We start from the raw sequence: 25,017 nt of genomic DNA on the forward strand, positions 1-25,017 counted from the left end.
TTTTCAGAAGAAATCAAAATAATTTCCTTCTAATTCTCTTTTCGCCCATCGACATCCCTTCCCCCTCTAGGGTGTGTGTGTGTGTGCGTGTGTGTGTGTGTGTGTGTGTGTGTGTGACCGTAGACGACCCATACTAATCAGGTCTCAGAGTAAATAGCAGCGCAGGGCGATCTCAATGTAAATTGTGCTTGTCAGAAACACACCCCCCTCCCTCACTTTCTCTCCTCCTCCCCTCGGCATCCTAGTCAGTAGGTAGCTAAGAGGCAGGGGGGAAAAAAAAAAAAGAAAGAAAGAAAAAGAGGTGGGGGGAGGGGCTCTCCAACCAATGGCGTGCGGGAGGCTTGGCTAACCTTAGACTCCCATTTTCTCTCCCCCCCGATTCAGGGCTCTGACCAGTCAGTCGCCTTTGATTATCAGTTGCCAGCAGCCCTTCTCTTGGCTCCTTGACACGAGCTCCATATAAGGCAGCGATCTCCATAGAAACGTGTCAGTTTCAATAGTAGTGTCAAAGTTCACTATATACAGACATTCGCGCAGATCCCCCTTTCGGAAACATTGCTCTGCGAGTCCTCCCGTTTAAACGCATTCAATTTTTGGGTCTCTCTCCTCTCTCCCCCTCTCCCTCTCTCCCTCTCTCTCTTCCTCTCTCTCTCTCTCTCTCTCTCCCCTCTCTCTCCTCTCTCGCCCTCTCTTCTCTCCCCCTCTCGCCTCTCTCCTCTTTCTCCTTTCTTACATATTCTATTAGTTGTTTCCCCCTTATTCTTCTTCTCCTTCTTTCTCTTCTTTTTTTCCCTCCTCCTGTCTCTTTTACTCCATTCTTGCACAAGAGAGAGGTCTAAACTTAAAAAAAAAAAAGGAGGAGACACCCCCTTCGTATTCTTCTTATCGTAATTTTATACATATATGATTTTTTTCTTTTTTTTAAATTTTTTTTGGAGGGAGGGTGTTGGTTCCCGGCTGAAGAGCACTTATTTAAAATACTAAAAAAAGAACATTTTTGGGCGATCTCCAGGGTTTTTTAACTAGCTCTGTGTGTTATAGCAGAAGAAGCAGAAGAAGAAGCAAGAAAGAGGAAAAGAAGAGGATTATTTATTCGACCTACTTTGGATGTCTCTCTCGTCTATTTTTTTTTTTTTTTTTTGCAATTCTTTTTCCTCTGATTTTTATTTTTTTCTATTTCGCCGTGAATTCGTCGCCGGCGTGAATTATCCCGTATTTTTCTCCCCCTTCCATCACCTCCTGAAAGAAGGCAGCGAGAGCTCGGCGCCACCGGCACAACAAAAAGAGCAAAGTGTGTGATCCTCCCCGCCGGCTGCCTCCCGCTCTCCAGCGCTGCCTTCCTGAATGGCTGGCTGCGTCCGGCCCTGGACCTGGCCCCCAGACACCCGCGCGCCCTGATCGCTGCCGGCAGCCTCGCCCCGCGCCCTGCTCGGCTCCCCACGCTTCCCGCACTCCCGAGCCGGGCAAGGGCTCCCGCCGGGACAGCGGCGGCGGCGCGGGCGGCTCCAAGCCCGGCTCGCGCTCCGACTGCAGCCCCGGCTCCAGCTCCGACTCCGGCCTCGGCCCCGGCTCCTCCAGAGGCGCTCGCCGCAGCTGCTGAGGCGGCGGCTCCAGCGGCGCCTGCAGCCGCGACCTCCTCCTCAGCCACCGCCGCCACCGCCTCCGCCGCCGCCTCCGCCCTCGCCGGCTTCCTCTATGTCGGCTCAGCCCGCGCGCTGCGCTTAGCCCCGGCGGCCGGCGGGCGGGAGGGCGCCCGGCGCGGGTGAGCGAGTGTGTGTGCGAGTGTGTGTGTGCGCGGGGGTGCGGGCGAGGCGGAGGGCGAGTGTGTGCGCGCGCCGTGGCCCATGCCCGCCGCCCCCGGCGCAGCGCCCCGCGCCGCTCCCCGCTGCCGCCTGTGCCATTTCTGATTTTGCAACTTGGGGAAGAAGAAAAAAGCGAGAGAAGGGAGCTTGCTCGTCGGGGGGGTGGGGAGGGGGGGAAGGAGAGCGCGGCCCCCCCAGGAACCGAGCGCGGGGGGAGCGGGCGAGGGGAGAAGGGGTGTGGGGGGGAGCCTGAGAGCCTGGGGGGGCTGCAAAAAGAAAGAAAACAGCAGGAACCACAACAAAACGCCAGCAGGGCGGGCGGGCGCGCAGCAGCAGCGGGGCGGCCGAGGCAGTAGCTGCGGCGGCGGCGGCGGCGGCAGAGGCAGCGGCCGGTGCCCGGCTCGGGCTCGGCTCCGGCGACCCCGGGGCGCCCGGCGGGCCCCCCGCCCCCTCCCCCTCCCCCTCCCCCTTCCCCTTCCCCTCCCCGCGCGCTCGCGCGCCCCGCGGCCCTCGGCGAGCAGCTCGGCTCCCCCCCAGCGCTCCCCGGGCCCAAAGATATGGCAATGGTAGTTAGCAGCTGGCGAGATCCGCAGGACGACGTGGCCGGGGGCAACCCCGGCGGCCCCAACCCCGCAGCGCAGGCGGCCCGCGGCGGCGGCGGCGCCGGCGAGCAGCAGCAGCAGGCGGGCTCGGGCGCGCCGCACACGCCGCAGACCCCGGGCCAGCCGGGAGCGCCCGCCACCCCCGGCACGGCGGGGGACAAGGGCCAGGGCCCGCCCGGCTCGGGCCAGAGCCAGCAGCACATCGAGTGCGTGGTGTGCGGGGACAAGTCGAGCGGCAAGCACTACGGCCAATTCACCTGCGAGGGTTGCAAAAGTTTCTTCAAGAGGAGCGTCCGCAGGAACTTAACTTACACATGCCGTGCCAACAGGAACTGTCCCATCGACCAGCACCACCGCAACCAGTGCCAATACTGCCGCCTCAAGAAGTGCCTCAAAGTGGGCATGAGGCGGGAAGGTGAATATTTCTTCTCTGCTTCTCTCCCCGCGCTTCGTCCGGCTCCCCGGCCCTCTTTCTATCTCGCGGGGGTGGCTGCTATGTGGGACTGGGGCTTCAGCGGTCCCGGTCCATCCCACCTTCCCCTGTTCCCTCTGCCTTCCTCCCCCTGCGTCTCCCACCTCCCCCCCCCCCACCCCCCAGCTCGCTGCCGCTGCCTCCCCCTCCCGGTCTGCGCTACTCTTCCCGGCTCCCCAACCCCGCCCGCTGCCTGCTCGGGATTGTGTCCCTGGGATCGTGAGCTATGGCTTAAAATCCCCTCCCTCCCTCTGTCTTGGATGTGCTCGGTGTGTGTCCCTTTTCCGGGTGTGCGTGAGGATGCTTGGGGCTGTGCTGGCATGAACTTGGGGAGGGGGTGCTTATTTCCCCAGAAAACTCTGTGTCTGTGTTTTTTCATTCCACTTTCTCCTCCACCTCTTCATACTCTTTATTTAAAATGGGAGAGGGCTGGGGACTGGAGTACCCTGAACCGTAGATTCATTGCTGCCATCATCCTTTTGGAAGCTTAGCTTGGAAAAAGAGGAGTGAGATTTATTGCACTTGTAGGTCTAATTAGGGGGGAAGGGGGGCTTCTAGCCTGTTCACTGGTTCCCTCTCCTCTCCACGGAGCTGGGGCCGCCTCCTCTGGAGCTGTGGCCTTGTGTTCACCCCTCTACTGTGAAAGGAAAGTTTGTGACTGAACCGTGCTTTCATAGTTGTGTCATTTTTTTTAAAGCATGATACTCCTTTTATTTCTTCATCAAACTCCACCCTCTGCTTAAATACTGCATACAAATTACAATTTACTACGCATTTACCGATCCTTCTGATTTGGCTATAATGCACAGACTGCAGCTGGCATGCGCTTTCACGTCATTTAATCCCTGTGTTGTATGGGTTTGTTGTTTGTGGTTTTTTTTTTTAACACAACTTTTGATGTTGGATTTAGATATGTTTCATGTTCATGTGGCAAGAGATGCAGTAGTTCCTTATAAATGTATTTAGCTGTTCACAGTTAAAGTTTATCTCCTAACAGTCGTTGAAGATGTCTTATGGTCAAATTAGCGAGCCAGACAATTTTGTAGAACTCAGATTACTCCTTCTTGTAATTGACTTTAAAATGATATTTTATATGCCACAAGAAAAGAAATTAAATTCCTTCAGATTTCAAGGAGGAGGCAAATATGATGACTTCATTTCTAGCTCCAGGGAGATTTTGTAGGCATCTGAGGAAAAAAAAAAACTTTGAATTGTGCTCTCATTTAATTGAAAAATAACTGCCAAGTTCAAAACTATAATTAGAAAAAAGTATTCTATCTATTATGTTTCAAGAGCTTAAATTGCACTGGAACTTGCATTAAAATTAGAATCAAAGCAAACTTAAGAAAACAGTGCACAGACTGAAATAAGACAGCTACGTGTACATGGACATATCTATATTAATTTGTTGAGGGGGAGAGTTCAGTAGCCCTAACTTTTCAGAAAGTTGCCTTTGTTTACATGGCAATTTAAAACACCGGCAGTGTTGAAGTAAAACATACACATTAAAAAAAAAAACTTTGGTCAGCTTTAAGAACTCAAAGCATGCTTACGTTTTGCATTCAGATGGTTAATGAATCCAGTGTTTTTGCAGTTGCAAGCTCGTGCATTCACTGGGCAAAAGCTGGCTGCAGGTTGCAGTGGCACGGCGCAGGACAGAAATTAATTATATTTCCCACTTTTTTCAATAATGTTTGGCTACTGTAAGTTCAACTTTTTTTCTTGAAAATATTCCATTTTCTGTCGCTTTTAACAGTGAGAACTTTGTGTGGGGCGACGAGGAGGAGGGAAGAGGGGAGGGGTGCAGAATACTTGCTCTCTACTCAAAAAGTTTTAAGTGGTTACGAGGGTATGTAACTTGTATCTATTTTAAGGATAACCCTATAGCATTTTTAGAGAATATGGAAACATTTTATAAGCAAAACGCTGCTTGCTTACAAATAAGGAGGCCGCTAGGCATTTGCCTAGAACCACAACCTCTCTCCGGTTTCGCCTATATATATTTTTTAAACCCTGATTTGTTTCGGTCTGGAGGGGTGAGTGGGGTTTCATTTTTCTGTGTGTTCCTCCTTGGTGGTGGAGGGGTTGGCGCTTTCTTGGCGTCAGGAGCTCTGCTGGCCATGCCCGGCTGGGGGCCTTGAAGTCAGGCCTGGTTCCGGCAGGGTTGGGGTGACCAAAAGGGCAGGCGACGGACGGGCAAAACGGGCGGTGGAGCTGGAGGGCCTTACCCCAGCTCTCCTGGCGGTGTGGTCTGTGAGTGAGAGCGAGCGCGTGAGAGAAGGTGCGCGGGGCGCGTGTGGCTGCGGGAAAAGCCTTCGCTTTGTGTCGGGTGCTCTGCGGCGCGGCGATGTTCGCAAGCCCCCTGGATGCACATTGCCTCTTTTCTCTCTTTCTTTTTGTCAGCGGTTCAGCGAGGAAGAATGCCTCCAACCCAGCCCAACCCAGGCCAGTACGCGCTCACCAACGGGGACCCCCTCAACGGCCACTGCTACCTGTCAGGCTACATCTCGCTGCTGCTGCGCGCAGAGCCCTATCCCACGTCTCGCTATGGCAGCCAGTGCATGCAGCCCAACAACATCATGGGCATCGAGAACATCTGCGAGCTGGCCGCGCGCCTGCTCTTCAGCGCCGTCGAGTGGGCCCGCAATATTCCCTTCTTCCCGGATCTGCAGATCACCGACCAGGTGTCCCTGCTGCGCCTCACCTGGAGCGAGCTATTCGTGCTCAACGCGGCCCAATGCTCCATGCCGCTGCACGTGGCGCCGCTGCTGGCCGCCGCCGGCCTGCACGCGTCACCCATGTCCGCCGACCGCGTCGTGGCCTTTATGGACCACATCCGCATCTTCCAGGAGCAGGTGGAGAAGCTCAAGGCTCTGCACGTCGACTCAGCCGAGTACAGTTGTCTCAAAGCCATCGTGCTGTTCACGTCAGGTGAGGCTGCGGTCGCGGGGAGGGCAGGCCCCGCACAGCCCGCCCCGGCCCCCCGGGGCCACCTGTGCCACCGCCGCGCCCGGCCCGGTGCTCAACAGACCTCGGGTCTGGCCCGCGCCCTGCGGCCCCGGCGCGGGGACGCGGCTAGACGCGCCGCTGCCATCTTGAGAGCGCGGCGGTGCGAGAGCAGAGGCGGCGCGGGCGCGGACTGCGGGTGGCTGGGCCTGGAGGTCTGGCCCCCGGCGCGGGGCCGCTCCGGAGGCGGGTGTGTGTCTGTGAGTGTGGGAGGCGGTGCTGTGGATCCGTCTGGCTGCGCGTGTGTGCGGTGTGTGTGTGCGCCTGTGTGTGAGCCAGAGCTCGGCGTTTCTGGGGGAGGAGAGGGAAGCAAGAGAACGTGGGAATGTGGCTTTCTCCTCTGTGTGGCACCCTCCCTGGATGAGTTTCCCTACACACATAGACACACACAGAGAGATGGAAAGAGAAGTATATGCACAAATAAATCATAAATAATCCCGCTTTATTGCTGCCTGATTTTCCCTTATCGGAAACCATTCATGTTTGCAGTTGCTGGGGTTATTGAGGGTCGTAAAAAACGGATTCGATCTAAACAAGAAAGATAAAAAACAAAAGCAATACCGCAGGACCCGCAAGTATGGGAGGATTTCCGACCTGGAGATAAATCTCACGGCTATGCAAAACACCCAAATATTGGAAATTTAACAGATTGCCTTAAAAATATCAAATTAAGTGTAGGCGGTGGTAACATGCATGTTAACAATTTCTCTTATGATAGATGGTTCAAATTAACTTCCAGGAAAGTGCATTAACGTTGCCTTTGAAGGGCTCTGGTCTGAGCCTCTGAGAACACTGCCGCCTTTTATTATTGTAACCTGCAAGGGGGAAACATATAAACACCCGGGACAGCAGGTAATGGGGGGAAATATAAACAAAGCCAGAAAGGCTGCTGGTGAGGAGCTGAGCTGCTCAGACTCTGTCTTGGGCCCTGCCCACTGTGACTAGTGTTAGCTGCAGTTTTACCACCATTATTGGCACTATTGTTTTTAATTCCTCCGCTCAGTGAACAAATAAACCTTCCTAATAAATCTGTCCTAGAGCCAGGCCCTCCAAAGGCCAAATTAAAACCATTCTTGAGCAAAGATGGCAAAACCCTTTTCCCAAGGCCTTGTTGAACAGTAAGCAGTGGTATAATCTATCAATATTTCTTAGCTTTCATGCGTGAAGAATCGTATTTACATTGTATTAAAATGACTCTTAAATTTGCACAATATTGTAATGTAGCAAATGTAGTATTAATATCGATCTGAGCAGCAGATAATTTATTTAGACAGGAGCATCTCATTTGTATGCAGGGTGGCCAGAGCCGTGGACTTGGACTGCCCCCCTTTTACTTTCAGTGCAAATGCAGGTCTGCTAGTGGAAGAGGGAGTTATTCTTTCCAAGAGGATAAAGTGCGAACCTTAAAACAAATGGAAGATTTATTGAATAGCCTCCTCGGTGTTTGAATGCATTTTATCTTAATAAGTCTTCTTGATGGAAACGTGTTTTTCAAAAGTGACAAAGAGCCTGGGAAGCAGCGACCAGACTGCTTTAGCTCTGGCAGGCTGGGGCCTGGCTCGCTCCACTACCCAACTCTTTAGCCAAATTCATCAGGAAGCAGGCCAGTGTCAGGGAAGCTGGGGGTTTTAAATCTCATCCAACGAGGAGTTTTGAAGCAAAATGTGACTTGGAGCTGGACAGAGGTCTTCTCAAAAAAGATCTCCCCTCCCTTTCCCTTGTCCCCCCTGAGGTTCTTTGAACCCCCTTGACTTTTCTGATCTCATGCCCTTTCTCAGAGAGAGGCAAGGACTGTGCAGACTGCAGAGAAGATTGTAGAATTAGTAATGCTTTTCTTTCTACTTTCCATTCTAAAACATGCCTGTGAAAAGTGTTCCTTTAAAAAAAAAAGTTTTCCCAAAGTACTTGGCTGAACCAAGTCTTCAGGGTGCAAGGGGTGTCTAGAAGTGAACAATAACATTATTTTGTTGGAAAATTGCGAGCAGAATATCTGAAAATGGAAATAGAGCTGTCAATAGTAATTCACCCCCCTTCTCCATACAACACATTTCCACTTTTGACTAAACTTGTTTTGATTGCTAGCCAGAAGGGAATTCATGGGAAGCCTTCTCAAAGTCATCCAACTTTTAAGCAAACTTTGAATGATGGAAAAGACAGTTTTAGACATATTGTCCAATGTGGTTTGCTCCGGCTAAGTATTTGAAGCTGGCACGGGGGTCCCCTGTGGTGGTTTTCACATTTGGCCTCCGGATGGTATGTTTAATCCTTAATATTCTGGACTGCATCCAAGGATTAGGTCGTGACCTGAACTTACTTTTTTTTTTAAAAAAAATTCATTAATTCATACACCAAAATATTCTTTCAAATAAATGAGACTTTCCGTGAAAGGAGCCATCTAGTTAACATAAATACAATAAATCCATTTTCAGTGCAATAATAACTTTGATTTCTAGTTATGGCAGCTGATTACATCTATATTTCCTGAACACTAAACTCTTCTGAATGCACAACATGAAATACATTCTCCACACTACAAAGGCTAAACCGGGAGGGCCTGAGCAGTAATGGTTATTTATTTACATAATTTCTTTTCCATACACCGTAGAAGAAATATTGAAGGTTCCCACACTGACACTACTGTATAATAAAAAGTGGGATATGGATTTTGCACATTCTGCCTTCTTTTCTTATCTGGAGTATAACTCATGGAGTGCAAATGTGTACTGCAGTATACCTCTTGCTCACCTAGCTCAGCTCGCACAGCCATCCCATTGGTCTGAGAGCCCATACCCTCTTCCAACGTTGGGAAAATCCTGTTGCAATGGGAGGGGATGAATGAATATCTAGAGGGGGAAGCCAGGCCAGAACAAGGTCCTCATGGAGAAAGGCCACAGGGCTGGCTCCCTTGTACTTGGCAGCCTGGCCCAGCTATAGGCATCCCTCCTCCAGAGGAGGAAGGAAAATGGAAGCAGCCAGCACAGGGCCCAAGCATGCCTTCCCTGGACACCCCCCCCCCGCCCCGCCCCTTAGAGTAGCCTAGTTAGGAGTGGGGTAGTGAACTTTCACTCTGCTAGCTACAATGGTAAATATCAGGTACGTATTTTACTGACCTGAAGGGGATGCCTTATGGGTCTTGTGGGTCCTGTTCATATTGCATTCTTTGGGACTGAAAGGGATCCTGTGGCATTATGGGAAGATAATGCAGGTAAAGCAAGATATATGTAAATATGGGTCTGCCATTTAGTGGGGCCAGGTTAGCCGCAAGGCCAAGGGCAGACCTGATGGTCCTCTCTCTAAGCTGTGAAACTCCAGAGAGCTCCTGTCCTGCTCCTGCTAGCGGTAAAACCAGTGACTTTCTAAAACAGTCCAGTGCAGATGCGCCCCAGCAGCTGGCTAGAGTAATTAGACATCTGAGAGGAACCTAGTCTGGATCTGGGGTCAAAGGGGACTTCCCTCAGAAGTTTTTGAATTATCTCTAGTTTTATTTGTATTTTTGCTCGAGGCCATAGCCTTGTAGATGAAGGTGTTAGAATGCTTTGTAAATCCCAGTTCTTGAAATATAAAGATGTAAAGCTGAGAAACTCAGCACACACAGGCTTTCCTTTGAATCATTTGTTGTGTCTTCCTAGGGTCACACCTGCCCATTCACAATTATACAATGTCCTTTGGGGGGGCATTACCATGCATGAGTTTCTCCCCAGATCTATATATTAGCAAACTCTGCCTTTGATCTCTAGTCAACCTTTCGACTGGCTAAGGGCTCCTCTGTGATCCTCCTGTTTTTTTTAAATATTTATTATTAATATAAGAAACAACATGGGTATTTGAACTAGGAGAGGAAGCCTTCGTTCTGTTCCTCTGATTCCACCATCCCCTTCATTTGCCTGCCTCTAGTTTAGTTACTATAATACGTTGTCTTTAAATATTTTTAGAGGACCGTAAAGGGCCTTGGTTGATGTGAGTTAAAAACACAGTTTTTGAGATGCCATCCTTGTGTAGAGGTGCCTTTTTCTCCCTTGGTCCTGCCACAAGCTGGCTCTCTCCTTATATTCCCGCACCTTTCCCCCGCCCCCCCATCTCTGAAGCCCCAGCAGCAGCTGCCTCTAGCCCAGCTTTGTGTCTGATCATTGAAGATGCTTCCTTTCTGCAGCCTGGAGTAACTGAGCCATATTCCTCCTGATTATTATACAGCTTACAGAGATGTGACCAATTTTCAATTACTTGATCTGAGGCACAGATAGAAGTGTACACCCTCACCGAGGATTTGCCACAGAGTCCTTGCTTGCATAGATAGTGGATCTCAAATCCTATATTGCTAAAACATGGGCTTGATCTGATTCCAGGCACTGCCAGCCCAGGATTCCTCACCCCCCAGTGTGTTTGTTCACTACACAATCTAAGTTTTCCTTGAGATTTCCGATTGGAGTCATTTGGGCTTGAGAGGGGACTCCAAGAAGCCTTTAGTTGCCTCCAGGCTGCATGTTTCTTTAGGGCTCCTGAACACCCGGAAATCAGGGGCAAAGGGGGCAAAAGTCCTCTCTTTAATGAGCACAGCCAGAAAGATGCTCCCCTGCAGGCTGAGGACAGGGTGCTCCGAACAGCAGAGATGGCTGCAGCATCCTACATTATTTAATCCAAAGGTGAAAGCGGAAAAACAAAAGAACTAGAGAGGTTGCTACCTCTGCTGTGTGTGCTTCTCTCTCCAGCTCCCCTAGGTTTGGTGAGGGTTTGATACGTTTTTATTTGTAGTTGGGGCTGGGGGAAGGGGATGGTGAAGAAGGGATTGGGGAAGGATAGAGGGAAAGATTTTTTTTTTTAATTTCCTTTTCTCTTTTTTTAATTGTTTTTATTTTATTTATTTATTTTTTGGTGGCTTGTCGTTTGGCCTCCACTGCTCGCTGACCTAACCGTGTCCCCCCTCCCTCATCTTTCGCTGGTGTGGCTGCTGGGGCAGACGCCTGTGGCCTGTCCGATGCCGCCCACATCGAGAGCCTGCAGGAGAAGTCGCAGTGTGCCCTGGAGGAGTACGTGAGGAGCCAGTACCCCAACCAGCCGAGCCGCTTCGGCAAACTGCTGCTGCGACTGCCCTCGCTGCGTACCGTGTCCTCCTCGGTCATCGAGCAGCTCTTCTTCGTCCGTTTGGTAGGTAAAACCCCCATCGAAACTCTCATCCGCGATATGTTACTGTCTGGGAGCAGCTTCAACTGGCCTTACATGTCCATCCAGTGCTCCTAGACCTCGGGCGCTTCCCACCTGCCCCCGCCTCCCTAGAGACTCAGGGGACCAGCCTGGGCGAAAGACTCCAAAGCCGCGGGGACGCCCCGGTCGGCTGACGCGGGTGCGGCGGGCCAGGCCGGGCCGGGCGGGGGGACGAGGGGGGGGAGGAGGCCTGGGACAGGAGCAGCCCACCCAGCAGAAGTGCAACCTGAGCTGCAAACCAGGAGAAAAACAGACTCGTTTAGGATCAGATCTGTGCGCACGTTGGAAAGGAAAGAAAAAAGGATCTTGAGTCTGTTGAGAAAAAGGAAAAAAAAAAAAAACACAATTGGAAGAGAGGACCATGAGAATTTTAATAAAACAGGAGACTGATGGACCTTCCAGGAATTATTGTGGACGGATGTGGATATATTCTGTACAGAAAACCACACACATGGAAGTGGGCTGAATCCTATGTAGAAACACACACACTCACCCACCCCGAACATTGTTATTCATTTTGTAAAATATTAGTCTTTATTTTCATTTTTTTGTAAAATTTAAACATCGTATGCGCATAAAGGAAAAAAGGAAACAAGAATTAGGGGAAAATAACATTTTCCAAATAATTATTAAAAAAATTGTCCTGTGTCTATGTATCTATATCTGTTTTGTATTTTTTTCTGGTTCCAAACCAGATTTCCTGTGATTCTATACTAATAATTTTTGATATAACCCTTTGCTTCTTATAATGAGTGCGATATATGTTGTCAAGGCTGTTCTTCAAGAATTAAAATTGAAGTGAAAATTTAAACAAAAATAAAAGAATTTAGCAAAAACCACGTGTCTGGTTGCTTGACAGATGTCATCAGTGCAAGAGAACCCCTCAATTAATTTCCACCTTAATTACCATTAGAAATGAATTTCTGGGGGGTGGGGTGAGGGCTGAGATAAGGTCCATAGCCAGGTTGTCTGAAATTTATGTCCGAAATCAAGCCACAGCCTTGGCTTTGTAAACATGGGAGGCTAGGCTCTGCATGGGCCAGGTTCAGTGGAGAGGCCATGGGGCCTGGGCATCAGACAGCAGCCCTTGAGACTTCGTTGGCTCTAGGTAGCTCCTTGAGCAGCTGGGCCTGGGGCTGGGGCAGGTTGGGTCGCGCCCGGGGCAAGTCTCCATGCAACAAGCTCAGGGGCACCGCCTTCTTTAATGACTGAGCAGCAGCACCAAGGCCAAGGACTGACTGGCTGCAGGAGGGAACTTGCCCTGAGGGGAGGCTGGGAAAAGATGTGGAGGAGCAGCCCTGGGGAGAGGGAGAGATTCTCAGGCCTCTGTGTTGCATGCACTTGGATGCCAGCAGTTGGAGGGTCCCGCCTCCCACCCAGCTCAGGAAGAGAGTTTGACCCTCAGCGCTAGGAGCCCTGGCTTTGCTCGCCCTTATGGTCTGCTGAAGCGCTGGCTGTGGTTTGCCCTTCCTTTCAGGCTCTGTGGCAGTGGCTCCCTGGAGAGCTCTCAAGCTCTGGTGGGTGGATGGAAGGACCCCCCCTGGGGCACTTAGGGGTGTAGACCCTGAGCCTGGGAGCGGGGGAGCTGGACTGGAGCCAGTTCTTCTCAGAAGCAGGATTTGGGCCCTAGTGGCCCCTTAAAGGCAGAAGCCTACCCCTGAGGCCTCTTGTTGGGTGTGTGCATGGGGGCAGCTCTCTGTAACAGCTTTTGGAGCATGAATGTTTTATAGGATTCCATCCGGAGCTTCAAGAACACATACTGCCAAGGGAGCTCTTTCTTAACGTATTAATAAAGCCAGATCTTTTAAAATAACACCTCTCGCCTCTCCTCCTCCCCAACCCCAAACAGGCCCCGATGAGGCAATACCTTCACTTTTAGAAGTAACTCGAATGTTTTGCTTTCAATTTGGTGTCTAGAAGAGCCCAGGTTCCCCCCCCCCACCCTTAAAAACTGCATTAACAAGCGCTTACACTCCAACGCGCTTGAGGTTTTTAATGCTCTGAGTGCAGAGCAGCCTGGACAGTACTGCGCTCTGGATGGAGAAGCCCCTGCTGGTCCACTATTCGCACCCAGATCCGCAGGGGCCTGGAGGCTGGGCGGAGAAGATGGGAGGTGCGGAGGCCCTTGGGCCCTTCCTGCCCTTCAGCCTGTCCCACCCGCCCCGCCCCGGGCCACAGCCTCTGCACCACGCCCAGTGGCAACAACTTTGGGCCTAGGCTGACTTCCCCGCAAGTTGGGCAGCCAAGGTGGGAGGTGGGTGGGAGAGCTCAAGTTTATCCCCTGACCTCTCAGGAAGTCACAGGGAGCCCTCCCAGGGGGATTGGGGTGGGACCAGCTGCAGCGGGGACGCGACGGGGGAAGGGCAACCGAGCTACCTAGAAGAGCTCACTGATCTTTTCTGCCTTTCTTGAAATGAGATGTAAATATATTCATTACAGTGTGATCCCTCTGATGAAAACAGATAAACATTTTCGTAGGTCGAAAGCCTATTTTTCAATTAACTTCAATATGGTGGCCCAAGACGAGGGCGCCCAGCGTACAGAAACCGCCGGGAGCGGAGGCCCAAGACTTGTACAGTGCTTGATCCTGGGCGGGGAGGTGGCAGTGGCCACTTGGCTCTTGCCCGACTGTCCGAAACCATGGCTCACGGCCTGGGGAAACTCGGAGGCCTTTCTGAACCTAGGCCCAAGTCTAGAGTCGGCCTGCACAGTTTAGGAAAAAGAGCAGGACTTCCTATGACCTCATAGGGTCCCTGGCCTGCTCAGTCTAGGAGCCAGGAGGACCTAGGGCTGAGGGACGCGAGAAACAAGAGGTGCTCAGCTCCAGTGCTGGGAGGACCCGTCTGGGGGGTCCAGGCAGTGGGCTTTTCCCACTGCATTGCACACAGAGATGTAGTCCTCTCTCCCCAGCCAGAGGTCTCTGTGGGCCTCATTCAGGTAGAGCCTTCCGGAGACCTCGGGCCCACATGGCACCCCCGCCTGCGGGACAAGCTGAGTTCTTCCGGAGGCTGTAGGCTCCCCTGGCAGTGCAGTCGGGATCCGTGGATCTGCAAGCGTCAAAGGCAGGTTTAGCAGGCGAGACTGCCACATCTAAGCAGCGGTTTGTGCCTTCCAGCATCCGGGAACTGTCCTCTCTGCTCTGGCCATCTAAAGGCTCCCTCGCCTTCGCTGATCGGTGGCCACACTTGAACTGGGGGCGGGGTGAGGGCCCAACAAGGCGGAGGGTCCGGCTCACTAGTGCCAGGCTGCCTGGGCTCCTTGTTCGAGGGCTTCTGTGACTCCCCAGACCCTGAAAGACTACTGGGCCGTGAACCTGGGCAGGTGACGAGGTGGAGCAGGTGGGAGCCGCTTGTGCCTGGGTGGCGACCCAGAGACCCTTGCGCAAGGAGCCAGCCTTTGTGCTGGGCGCCAGGGGGAGCCGTGGAACCTGGGTGCGAGGCTGCAGACAGGTGTAGGCCCGACGATCCCTTAGGGTGCGCACGCAGCCTTGCCTCGCCTGCCCAGACTGGCCTTGCTTTAATGAGTCCGGAGGAAGGGCTGGGCTAACTGGGCGGGCTAGAACCGAAGGGGTCCCTAGGGCCGGGGGATATACATTTTAACAGTTGGAGAGCGGCCCACACACGGCGACTTCTCTGGAAATTACCTGTGACACATGAAAGTCAAACGTTCCCTTTTCTAACCCAAACACTTGCTGGGCGACTGAGAACTTTAGGGACTTTGAAGTCGGTTAAATTACTTTAGCCATGAGCTTTGCTGAAAACATCAGAAAAAACCATCTCCAGAAGGACCTTCCCTCCTCTGGGAATTGCTTGGGGGTGGGGAGGGAGAGGCTGCAGGTTATCCACTGCGGGAGCAGGGAAGTTGGGGGACGAGGCTTGGCACACAAGGGGAGAAAAATATGACCTTCGCCCCTCACACGCACATCTCACCTGGCACCAGGCCCAGGAGATGGGGATATCGGTCCCTCCAGGCCACCAGGACTGCGGGGACTCCGCCCCTCCGGTTGGTCCAGGCTAGCCGCCTCTGGCGGCAACTTCCCAGAGCCAAAGAGCCTTGATGAGCTGTTGGAGGCCCCACAGCCCAGCTTTGTGCTCAGTGATTCTGGAGCTCTGGAGCCCCCGGATCTCAGACCACCTGAGCTCTTCCGCTTGGAACGTGCAAAGTTAACTTAAAAAAAAAAAAAATCGTCCTCTTCCTCCTCTTGTAGATACTCTTTATATCTCCCACAGTGGCAGTTTCTCCTCCTGTAAGCTCCAAGATTCCTCAGAACAAATCACCTGAAAGTCTCTACAAATGGGAGACCCTGAGGAGCGTGGGGAGGGAGTGAAGGGGGACACAAGTGGGAACTAATAAAACTCTTGTTAAAGGCCCTGCTCAGGATCCATGGCGTCACTGGGCCTTTTACTTGGGAAGCCAAAGAGTTGTATTCCTAAATGAGTTAAAGACCCATTTACCTCTGTCGTGTTCTATTCATCAAGCCACAAGTTGAGAGTTCCTAACATGAAACTATTTGTTTGCTTACACAACCAGCTGGGCGCAATTTCACGTCTGAGATATCTATCTGAAAGCGCCTCTCATTTATTATCTCTCCTTGTCAGCGAATCCATTTTCCAGCTCTCCCTCCCCGTTTGGAGTTTTATTTATTTATGGTGGGACTTCTTTGCCTGGGAGGACCTGGGGATGGAATGCTCCCCAGGGAGCTGCTGCCCCCTGCGCGGGACAGGCTGCGTCCTGGGCGCGTGGTCCAGGGGACAGCAGAGGGGCGCTCACGGGCCACGGCTGACCCCGGCTGGCCGGGGTGTCAGGGTGTGGGGTGGGCGGCGGGTGGGCCTAGCGGGACACTGCAGAGCTGCCTTTCTTCCTGGATGTACCCTTGCTAGCCCACGCAGTGTAAGCCGCAACCACCTGTGCAGGGGGAGGGGAGAGAGACCCGTTAGACGAGTCCAGGGGCCTCTCACCGAGATGGGGACCCGAGATACGGATTTGAGAGATGCTTTCACAAAACCTCACCTAATCCCATGGGGCCAATTTCTCCACCGGGGGCCGGAGCGCGGAGTGAGTAACCAAGATGTAAATAGTTGTGTGATGGGTTGGGGGAGGGGGCAGAGCATTTATTGTGTGTGCGGAGAGGAGAAGGCTGCACGTGGTTTCAATTTTGAAGCACAAAGAAATAACATGCAATGCAGAAAATAGGTTTATGAATGTAATTGAGAGGAAAGAAAACAATTAACACGGTGTAAGGTTGCACACTTAGTTTTCCACCCCTCGCCTTCCCCTCTACCCCAATTTTGAGAAATCTGGATCATGTGAATAGAGTGGGTCCAGGCAGTTGGATCCGGCTGACAAGGGAACCCCTGATGGGGATCTTAGTGATGGCTGGATAATGGTGTCTATCCATCTCCTTGTCTGCTAAGGCCTCCTCCAACCCAGCTGAAAGCAAGCGATCAAATCTCAAAGTCCAGGGTGTAAAATACCCCCAGTTGTAAAGAAGGAGCAGGGGTGTGTGGAGGGGAGGGAGAGGGAGAAAAGAGAGAGAGATAGCGAGGGATTTCTTTAAGAAAGACCAGTCTGGTCTCTGCAAGCTATCTATTGTGTTGATTTAGGAAGACATTTGCTGTATATAACGTTTAAGGCTGATAATATCATTGCGCAGCCAGATAAATAAAGCGTTGGCCCGAGGGTGGGGTCAGCGATCGATCTCTGGACTCAGAGGAAAAAGGAAAGAGACAGGGGTCGTGCACGAAGCTCTGTCTGTGCGCTTGTCAGTCTGCTCGCAAGAGTGTGTGCGAGCGTCAGGGTGTGCGAGAGAGAACCAAGTCTTCAGCTGGCCAAGAGGCTCATTAGCATTCCTAACCCATGGACCTGTGCTGACAACTAACAGAGATATCCCGCTCACCACCAGGCCTCCTCTCCTTTTGTCTTCAGATCTGGAGGAGAAAAAGATTTCTCGGTGGAAGCTGGAGCCTCAACTTCCATGTGGTTGTTGTAGAGTTAGGATATAAAAAAAGATGTACCAGGATCTTGCCTGATCTTTCACTCTGCTTTTAAAAACTTCCTTCCTAGAGAGGGAACTTTTTTGCTTTTTCTCTCTCAAAGTGTAAGATGCTTGTTGCAACTCCCAGCTTAAACAGGGAGAAAATCCTCTGAAAATATTTTGCCATTTTTCCTTGTTGACTCACAGAGGTGGATGTTTGTATGTTTGGCTGGTACTTTTAGTTAAAGATTTCTAGAACATAGCAACTAAGGGTAGTTCGAGCTTTTCATTTCTCTCCTTTTTTCTGCTTGGTTTTGTTTTTGTTCTGAGATGCACTTCATTTCATTTTCTAAAATAAATGTCCTGATTATTACTTGACTGCTTTTTTTTTTAAATAAAATACATCTCTGAAAGCTAAACCAGACTTAATTTTGCATTATCAGAAATATGCAACTTAGAAGCCACCACTATTCTAAGGAACATTTAAAAATTATACTTGATCCTGCAGTTTTAATCACATTACACCTATTTTGAGGGAAAGTGTCTTTTAACCAAATCTCACAGGGGTAAATACTTATCCTCCTCGCCCTCCTAGATCCCACTCCTTGAACTCCATCAACCTAGGCAGATAGTTTTACATCGGAGTCTACAAATTATCCCATGTTGACAGATGTTTGTCACTTAGTAACTTCTTTCCAAGTTTTCCCCCTCCCCTTTTAAGCCTTCATTCCGGCTTGCTTTGTTGTTTTAAAATATGCATGTCTCTCACTGGAATGCCAGTCACGAGTGCAAACTTTGTGTCCAACCTCCCACATGAAATGATCCTTTTAGAGGGAACTCGATATGTCTCAATCTGCACTTCACTCAAAGCCTCTGGGTACGGGCCGCTCACTCACTGGTCCTAGCTCCAAAATAACTCAGCAGAAACGAGTTTCCACCTAAAAATCCCCTTGAATATCTCCCAGGGAAGAAATATAGCTCCTATAATTAAAGGAGGCAGCGGCAAGAGGGGGAATGCAGCCGGCAGCCAAAAAAAAGTAAGAGATTTATTTATTTGCTGATTGAACTTGGGTTGTCATGACCAGCAGGTTTATCTACACTGCAAATGCTGGAGGTTTGTAGTATGTGTGCACAGGAGAGGGAAGTGGGGAGAAAAGGAAGGAAAAGGGGAGGGTGACATGGAATAGGAAGACTGAAAAAGACACCAGGCCAACTTTGGGAGAGAGAAAATGATCTCTGTGGGACAATGTAGGGCCATTTGCTAATGCTGGATTTGAGTGAATGCTTGTAGCTGAGGAATATGGAGGGAGGTGTCAGAGGAGAGGAGAGGAGTAATTAAACTCTTAACTGTAGGGTATCATCAGGAAAAGGAGGACTGTAACTGTTTTCCCCCAGAAAAGTAATGTGACAGCTGGAAAATTATTAGCTGTGCTGTGTGTGGCGGTTTGGGTATGTGGGGGGTGGGGTTGGGGAGGGAGGATGGGAGAGAAGGAAGAAGTTCCAGGACTTAAAGCCGAGTGTCATAGAGCTAGGAACCCCTCCACCCTCCTTGGCAAAAGTTGCCTAGGAGGTGTGGATGTGAAATTTTCTCTAGAAGACATCATCTTTGCACCTTGTTTTAATTGGTTTCGTCTATTCGAGCTGATTCTGGCATTAGAACCACTCAGAGGATGATTCAGCTCGCAAGATAAGAACACCTCCCAACCTCTGCGACCCTCCCCCATGGGGGTGGGTTATAAGCTTCAAAACAGAAGGAGTATTCCGGCTGGGCGGCTCATTTCTATTAAAGAGGCAAAACTTTAGCACTGATGAAAAACAGATGAATTTTTTCTCCCTCTCTCTGAAACAGTTACTCTTTTACTGATGTGAGTGACGTCAGCAATGCCTGCCCTATCCCCTTTGGAGAAAAGGGAGAGAGGAGGAGGGGATGGAAGAAGGGAGCTGGGAGAAAAGCTCGAGAAAAAGAGGAAGAGCGATCCGAGAAAAGAGGGAATGGGGGAAAGAATGAAAATAAATATCCTACACATTTTTGGCCAAAATTCCACAAAGAGTGGGCAAAACAATGCTTCGAAAACCAGTGATTGATAAGGCACCTTTCTCTACTCTCATCCGATCTACATATTCTAACATATGGAATGCTTACAGGCCCTGTGCACTTATAGACGCCGATAATGCATTAGCTCCCAGCAATATTTACAGCACCACTTTTAATACACACCAGATGGTTCGCGACTGTGCCGCCTCAGCCAGCTCGCTCCTCGATTTTACTCGGCGGCACTTTGTTGCAATTACGCTCCATGCTGAGACCAATTTTATTGGTGACCTATTTTTCATATTTGCAGCATTTTATGTTAAAAACCTCCTCTCTGGCCTTTTTGGAAAGGGCAGCGCTCAGGAAGGGAGAGCTTAGGAGAACGGCGGTGCTGTGGGGCCATCTAGGTGGATATTAATATTTATCATGATGTTACATACCTCGGATTTAAGTGAGTAAATCGGATAGACATAAATACTCCGGTCATTATGTTTGTTCACTCACCCCCGGTTTGTCAGACCCCCACGGACTGTCTACACGGCGCGCTACCCTTAGAGTCAATACACCGGACCATAAATATTGTATTCCATTAATTATCACGCCACTGCCTTATCCTGGGCGCCGGCGTCCTCGAGCGACGCAGGGCAAATGAGGACGCTTTCTGAGCATGGTTCTAGACTGGGAAACCCGCTGAAATTTCCGCGGTGCTTGGGAATTCCTAGGGCCTGAGCGCTTGGCTCGAAGCGGACGGGGCTTGTGGCTGGCTTGCGGGGAGGGGGCTGCTGCGAAAGGCCCACGCCGCCAGGAGCGTTCAGTACCTGTTATCTTGCTACGCAGAAGGCCACAGGGAGAATCCCATTTGGCACGCCGAGAAAGGCTTTCAACTTTATCTCCCGCCATGTAAATATCCCCGAGTGCCCGACTAGGGGACTTTGTTTTGCACCGAACAATATAAATATCCTATTTGCTACAACGCAGGTGTGCTCTTCCTACTCAAACTCCTTTTTCCCGTTTATAGTACCTCTTTATGCTCCCCTCCCTTGGTTAAAAAAAAAAAATCACAGATGTTTACTTTATTGATATAACCTATACCATGGTTATGCTGAGAATAATATACCTCAACTAACAGTCATTTAGTAAATAATAGAGGCGTTCTGGATGCTTTCCAATGTTACACATGTACTTGGTCATAAAACCATACGTGAAAAAATTAACATCTGCTTTCCTAAAATAAAGTGTGCCAAGTAGCTTTTTATGAATGCTTTCCTCATTTTAAAAAGAAATATGGAGAGATAAACTGGCACCCAGATGTATAGCATATTTATAATGGTTTTAGGATTTAAAGGTAGCTAGCTATTCATTCATTGCACAAGCCATTTCAAAACTGACGTTTTAAAAGCTACTTAACCCCAGACATCTTCGAATTTTGGAGTCTTCCAAATTTTATTATTTAAAGAGGAATTTACTGTAATTTAATTGCATATCAAGGCAGAACTACGTACAAGTCAAGGCACTGCAGCCTCAGCTCAACAGAAATTCCAACTCGCCTTTTATTTACCTAATTTCTCAGCAAGGTTCCCAGGCCCTTAAGAAGGCAGAGCTGAAAGTTTAGTTGGGCTCTTTTTTGTTGTTGTTTAATTCCACTATTAGGAAATGAGGCCTACCTTTGAATTATTTCATTAGGATTTGGCCTTTTGGGGGAAGGGGTGGGAACCATAATCATTAGTGGCTTTTTATTATTTCTACAATAAATGGCTAGATTCTTTGTTGAATAAGCTGCTTGAATGTTTTGCAGATGTTCCACTTAGACCAAATCTGACCCCCTATTTCCTCCCAAATAAGTCGCTTAAACTCTCCCACCAGTGCGTTTACTCGAGAGCATCATCCCTTCATCCCAGCAAGTTTATAAGTGTAGGACATATTCTTATGAAATTTCCACCTAACTGTGTGTGCGCGCGCGCGCGCACACACACACACTCTCATACACTCCCACCCACTGAGCCTCTGAGCGTGGCAGAGGGTAAGAGAAGAGAAAAAAAGACGAGGAACTGATGAGGCGGAATGGAAAGGAGGCGGGAAGTCTGCCCAGTGGTTACACCCCTGTGCGGAGGCGCGCCCTCCACTGGACCCTTCGCTCCGCTTTGTGCCTTTGGTTTGAAACACTGGAGCTGCCCAGGTTCGTTTCTCCTAGAGAACTAGGAATCTTCATTTGCCAAGTGCTTTGGGCGTCTGCGCCCCAAGGTGCTTTGGGCTACTCCGTGAGTGGAGTCAAAACCGGGAACCCTGTTGTCTTCTCGGTGCATCCATTCCGCGGTCACCGTCCCAGCCCTGCGGCCGCGCGTGGGGACCTAAGGGCTAAACAAAGGGCTCAGCGGGGCGCTGGGCGCGGCCACGTGACGGGCCGGAGCCTGGGCCTCTCGGACCCACAGCGGGTGAGGGCGGGCCAGCCCGGGTGCCCTGTGGCTTCCAGACATAAAAAGAACTGCTGGGCCTCACGCCGGTCGCGCCGGGCCGCGTTCTGCTAGGATGAGAGAAGTTCTTTTCTGGCTCGGCGTTGGAGAAGCCGCACCTCTCATCTCTCCAGCTATTACCAGAAAAACCACTTGGAAGAAACTGTGTGTGCGCGAGGAGGGCCGGGGGTGGGCCGGGGCCGGGCTGCGAGGCTGAGGTGGTCGGCTTGTGGGTGAATGGGGAGGAGGTTGGAGAAACAGCTCCTTCCTGAGTGACAGGACCCCTTTTCAAAGGGCAAACAGAAAAAAAAAAAAAAAGCTCCTAATATGAATAGAAGAATTTTCAAGGTTTCGTGGAGTTGCTTCCCTTTCCCCTCCCCCTTTTAAAGACAGGGATCTTTCTTCTTACTAAAAAAAAAAAAAAAAACTATGGAAAGTGCATAAGCAAACGTGTCCTGATGCGTTTCCAGCAGAAAGAATGATCCATTAACTTTTAAAAATCATCTTAGGTTGGTAAAAATGATTGAAACATTAACCAACTTAAATTAGGGTTTTTTTTTGTGTGTGTGTGTGAACTCACTGACCAGCTGGGGAGTCACGCTTTCAGATAGGAGTCTTTAGTTAAGGATAGTGTATTTGTGGGGGGATAGGAAGGTCTCACTTGCCCCAGTAACAAAACCTGTCACATCTTTACTTCTTGCTAGAAAAGAGGTAGTGTCCTCATTTGAACACCTCAAAAGTGATGATTGGATGTCTCTGTGAGAAGTCAGATTGGGAGAGGAGAGCTTATGACACACAGCTTTTTAAAGTCTGCCTGAATCTATAATTTACCTTAGAAATGCTTTTATCACCTCCACTCTCAACCCCAACGTTTTTGTTTTTGTTTTTAATCGAGGACCATGCCTTATAGAGAAGAAACCTTAAAAAAAAAAAAAAGATTTAAACCCACAGTACCAGTTGTTTGTTGTTGTTATCATGATTATGATGGTTATTATGTCGTCCCCTCCTTTTTTGCACTTAATCTGTTGAGAGAACTTTTTTAAGAGTGTGAAATGAAGGACACAAAGACAGTATATCAATGAAAAGAAGAAAGTGGCCCTTTTAATGAGAACTAAAGAAAACCCAAATGTAGATGAAGTGTACCGTAAAAGCTGCTTCAAAGTCCATCTTAATGCCCTTGGGCTCAGTCATCATGAACATGTGATAATTGGGAGTTCTGCACAGAGGTAAGGCAGCTCTGGGGTGGGGAGTCACAGGGATGCACCTCCCAGCCCCATAATTCCAAACACATTTTAGCCAAGAACTTGGAAGTCTTACAGAGCCTAGGTTTGGCTACTTGTAGTGCAGCTCCCTCCACCTTCAAATGCTACCTAGTCATTAAAGTATTTGTCTTTTCTTCCTGAGTAACTGTGCTCAGTAGGGGAGCTCCATCCTTCTCCCTGCCCCCCAGCAGGTTGATGTATACTGGGCCATATTCTGAGGGTTTTGACTACTATTATGAGATCAATTCTGCTTAAATTTCTCCTTTTTTTTTTTTTGGACCTCGCCTTTCTGGGTCACAAAAGTCCTCACAAGTAATACAGCAATAAATCCGAACAAAAATAAGACAGGTTTCCTCATCGCTGTGTAATAAAGTTAAAGGACATTGTTTTGTCAGACAAGCGCTAAGTAGAAAATAAATCTCAGAGTCTGGGGAAACAAAACGGAGCACTGTTGGCATGTGTGTAAATTTACTTCTAAAAGCAATAAATCAATGTTAAATTAAACAGCTGGGTACCCTGTCTAGGAGAAGTTTCTGTGTTTAAGAAGACCTTGACGGGAGAAATGAGCTATTTAACAAGATACCCCAAAAAGTTAAATTTTTATTGTGAATCGAGGAAAGACTGGCCTGGGAACTTCTCTGAACTTCAGAGAGAGCAAGGGGAAGAAGGGGAAGTGTGAATTGTATCTACTGTCCTTCCTCAGATCTTCACATGTGTTTTCAGGCATAAGGGAACACAGAGGTTTCAGAGAAATGTTTTAGATGTTTTCTAAATTGTTGGTTAAGCTCTGAGGTCCTCTCTTTGTTGGCTTAGGTTTGTTGGGTGAGTTGTGATTTTCGTGGGGTTTTTTTTTTCTTGTAAATACAAAAACCTGTGGAGATATTTTAATGAGCATGTCGAGCATATTTTTGTCTAAAGCTTCCTTTATTCTTCATGTGGTTATTTCTGCACAGTAAATAATAGCATAGTAGAAAAATAAAGAGAACTGTTATTTCATATTTTTTGTCTGTTTTCATGGAGAAGCATGCCTAAAATTGGAGTAGCATCTGAAACACAACTGGGATATTTTAATGTTTCATTTTCTAAGCTTTATTTATTTTAATTCCCCTTCACTGAGAAAAGTTGTGTGGGGGGCTGGAGTGGGGGACAGAACAATAGAAGACCCAAGCTCTGGCTCTGTATTGTAAGAACAATGTGAATCAATGAGTTATTACAGAGGCAATATTCAATAGCAGGAAATTAGGAGTACATAGTTTAAGGCTAGCGTGTATGTACACTGAATTTTTTCTCCATCCTTAAAATGAAATTCCAGAAAGACTCGGCAGAAGTTCTTTAGAAAGCAGGCATATTATTGAGATGAACTCCCTTAGTCTTTTGAATTCAGATCGACTAGTTTAAAAGAAAAATATGGTATGCTTGCCTGTATAGAAACCAGCAGATTATTCTTTACTTTCTTCATATCACAATCCCAGAAGCTTTGTATTGTAGTTGCATTGTTAGGCTAGTTCCAAAGGATATTCATATAATTAGGAATCACCATTCAAATTTTAAAAAATGGAAAAAGTGCTGTGTTCCCCTCAAGCTACAAACTAACAGGGGTATTTGGCAGCATCCTAGCTACCTCTGACTTTTCTTCAGACCAAGAAAATATCAAAGAATCCGTTGCCTGAAGAAGAATAAAGTTATAGTATTTCTATTTAGAAGGCAGCATTTGGTTTCTAAGACCATTTGTGGCTTGTTAAATAAATCTGTGTCTTATGCCACACGGAGATAGCTCAGACTGCCTGTCAGGAGACTTCTGGGCAGCCTGTAAATTCAGAATGACTTCTCAAATCCTGCTAGATTTTCCCAGCGGTGTGTTTTCCCCTGCACCGAAGACCTGAGAGTCATTTCAGCCCAAGGTGAGGCTTTCAGGCACTGCTCTTTGTCTCCATCTGGAGAGAAAGGTGCAGAACTAGTGAGACACAAGGCTGTTTTGGGAGGGGTGTATGAAGAGACCATTTGTTCTAATTAAAGACAATAAGCACCCTGTGAGGAGCTGTCCTTTGGCCTTAGCTGGCAGCAGAAAAAGTCTGTCTCACCTCAGAAGTTTGAGCTGCCCAGTGGGGTGAAGAGCTGAGCTGGCTCAGGTGAGACTGGGCCAGTGGTTAAATCGCAGGAAGTGCATGCATCTTCCAGCCCCCCTTTGCCTCTCCATCCCCTGGTCCTCTCTCTGTGC

The 25,017-nt window shown here is 49.3% G+C and overlaps 1 protein-coding gene across 1 annotated transcript; it reads left to right on the plus strand.

The window, feature by feature from the left end:
* The first annotated feature begins 2,272 nt into the window (after positions 1-2,272).
* On the plus strand, positions 2,273-11,886 carry NR2F1 (nuclear receptor subfamily 2 group F member 1). The gene is made up of 3 exons (XM_049867887.1): positions 2,273-2,819; positions 5,280-5,807; positions 10,837-11,886. The coding sequence occupies exons 1-3, from the start codon at positions 2,360-2,362 to the stop codon at positions 11,115-11,117; spliced, it is 1,269 nt and encodes a 422-aa protein (XP_049723844.1). The 5' UTR covers positions 2,273-2,359; the 3' UTR covers positions 11,118-11,886.
* Positions 11,887-25,017: the final 13,131 nt, after the last annotated feature.

This window comes from Elephas maximus, chromosome 2, assembly GCF_024166365.1.
Source record: "Elephas maximus indicus isolate mEleMax1 chromosome 2, mEleMax1 primary haplotype, whole genome shotgun sequence".
Classification (NCBI taxonomy): Eukaryota; Metazoa; Chordata; class Mammalia; order Proboscidea; family Elephantidae; genus Elephas; species Elephas maximus.

Bases quoted from the DNA above. Each gene is read 5' to 3' on its own strand.
- NR2F1 (XM_049867887.1), top strand. From the start codon at position 2,360: ATGGCAATGGTAGTTAGCAGCTGGCGAGATCCGCAGGACGACGTGGCC. The intron at 2,820-5,279 runs GTGAATATTTCT...TCTTTTTGTCAG, and splicing joins AGTGGGCATGAGGCGGGAAG to CGGTTCAGCGAGGAAGAATG. The intron at 5,808-10,836 runs GTGAGGCTGCGG...CTGCTGGGGCAG, and splicing joins CATCGTGCTGTTCACGTCAG to ACGCCTGTGGCCTGTCCGAT.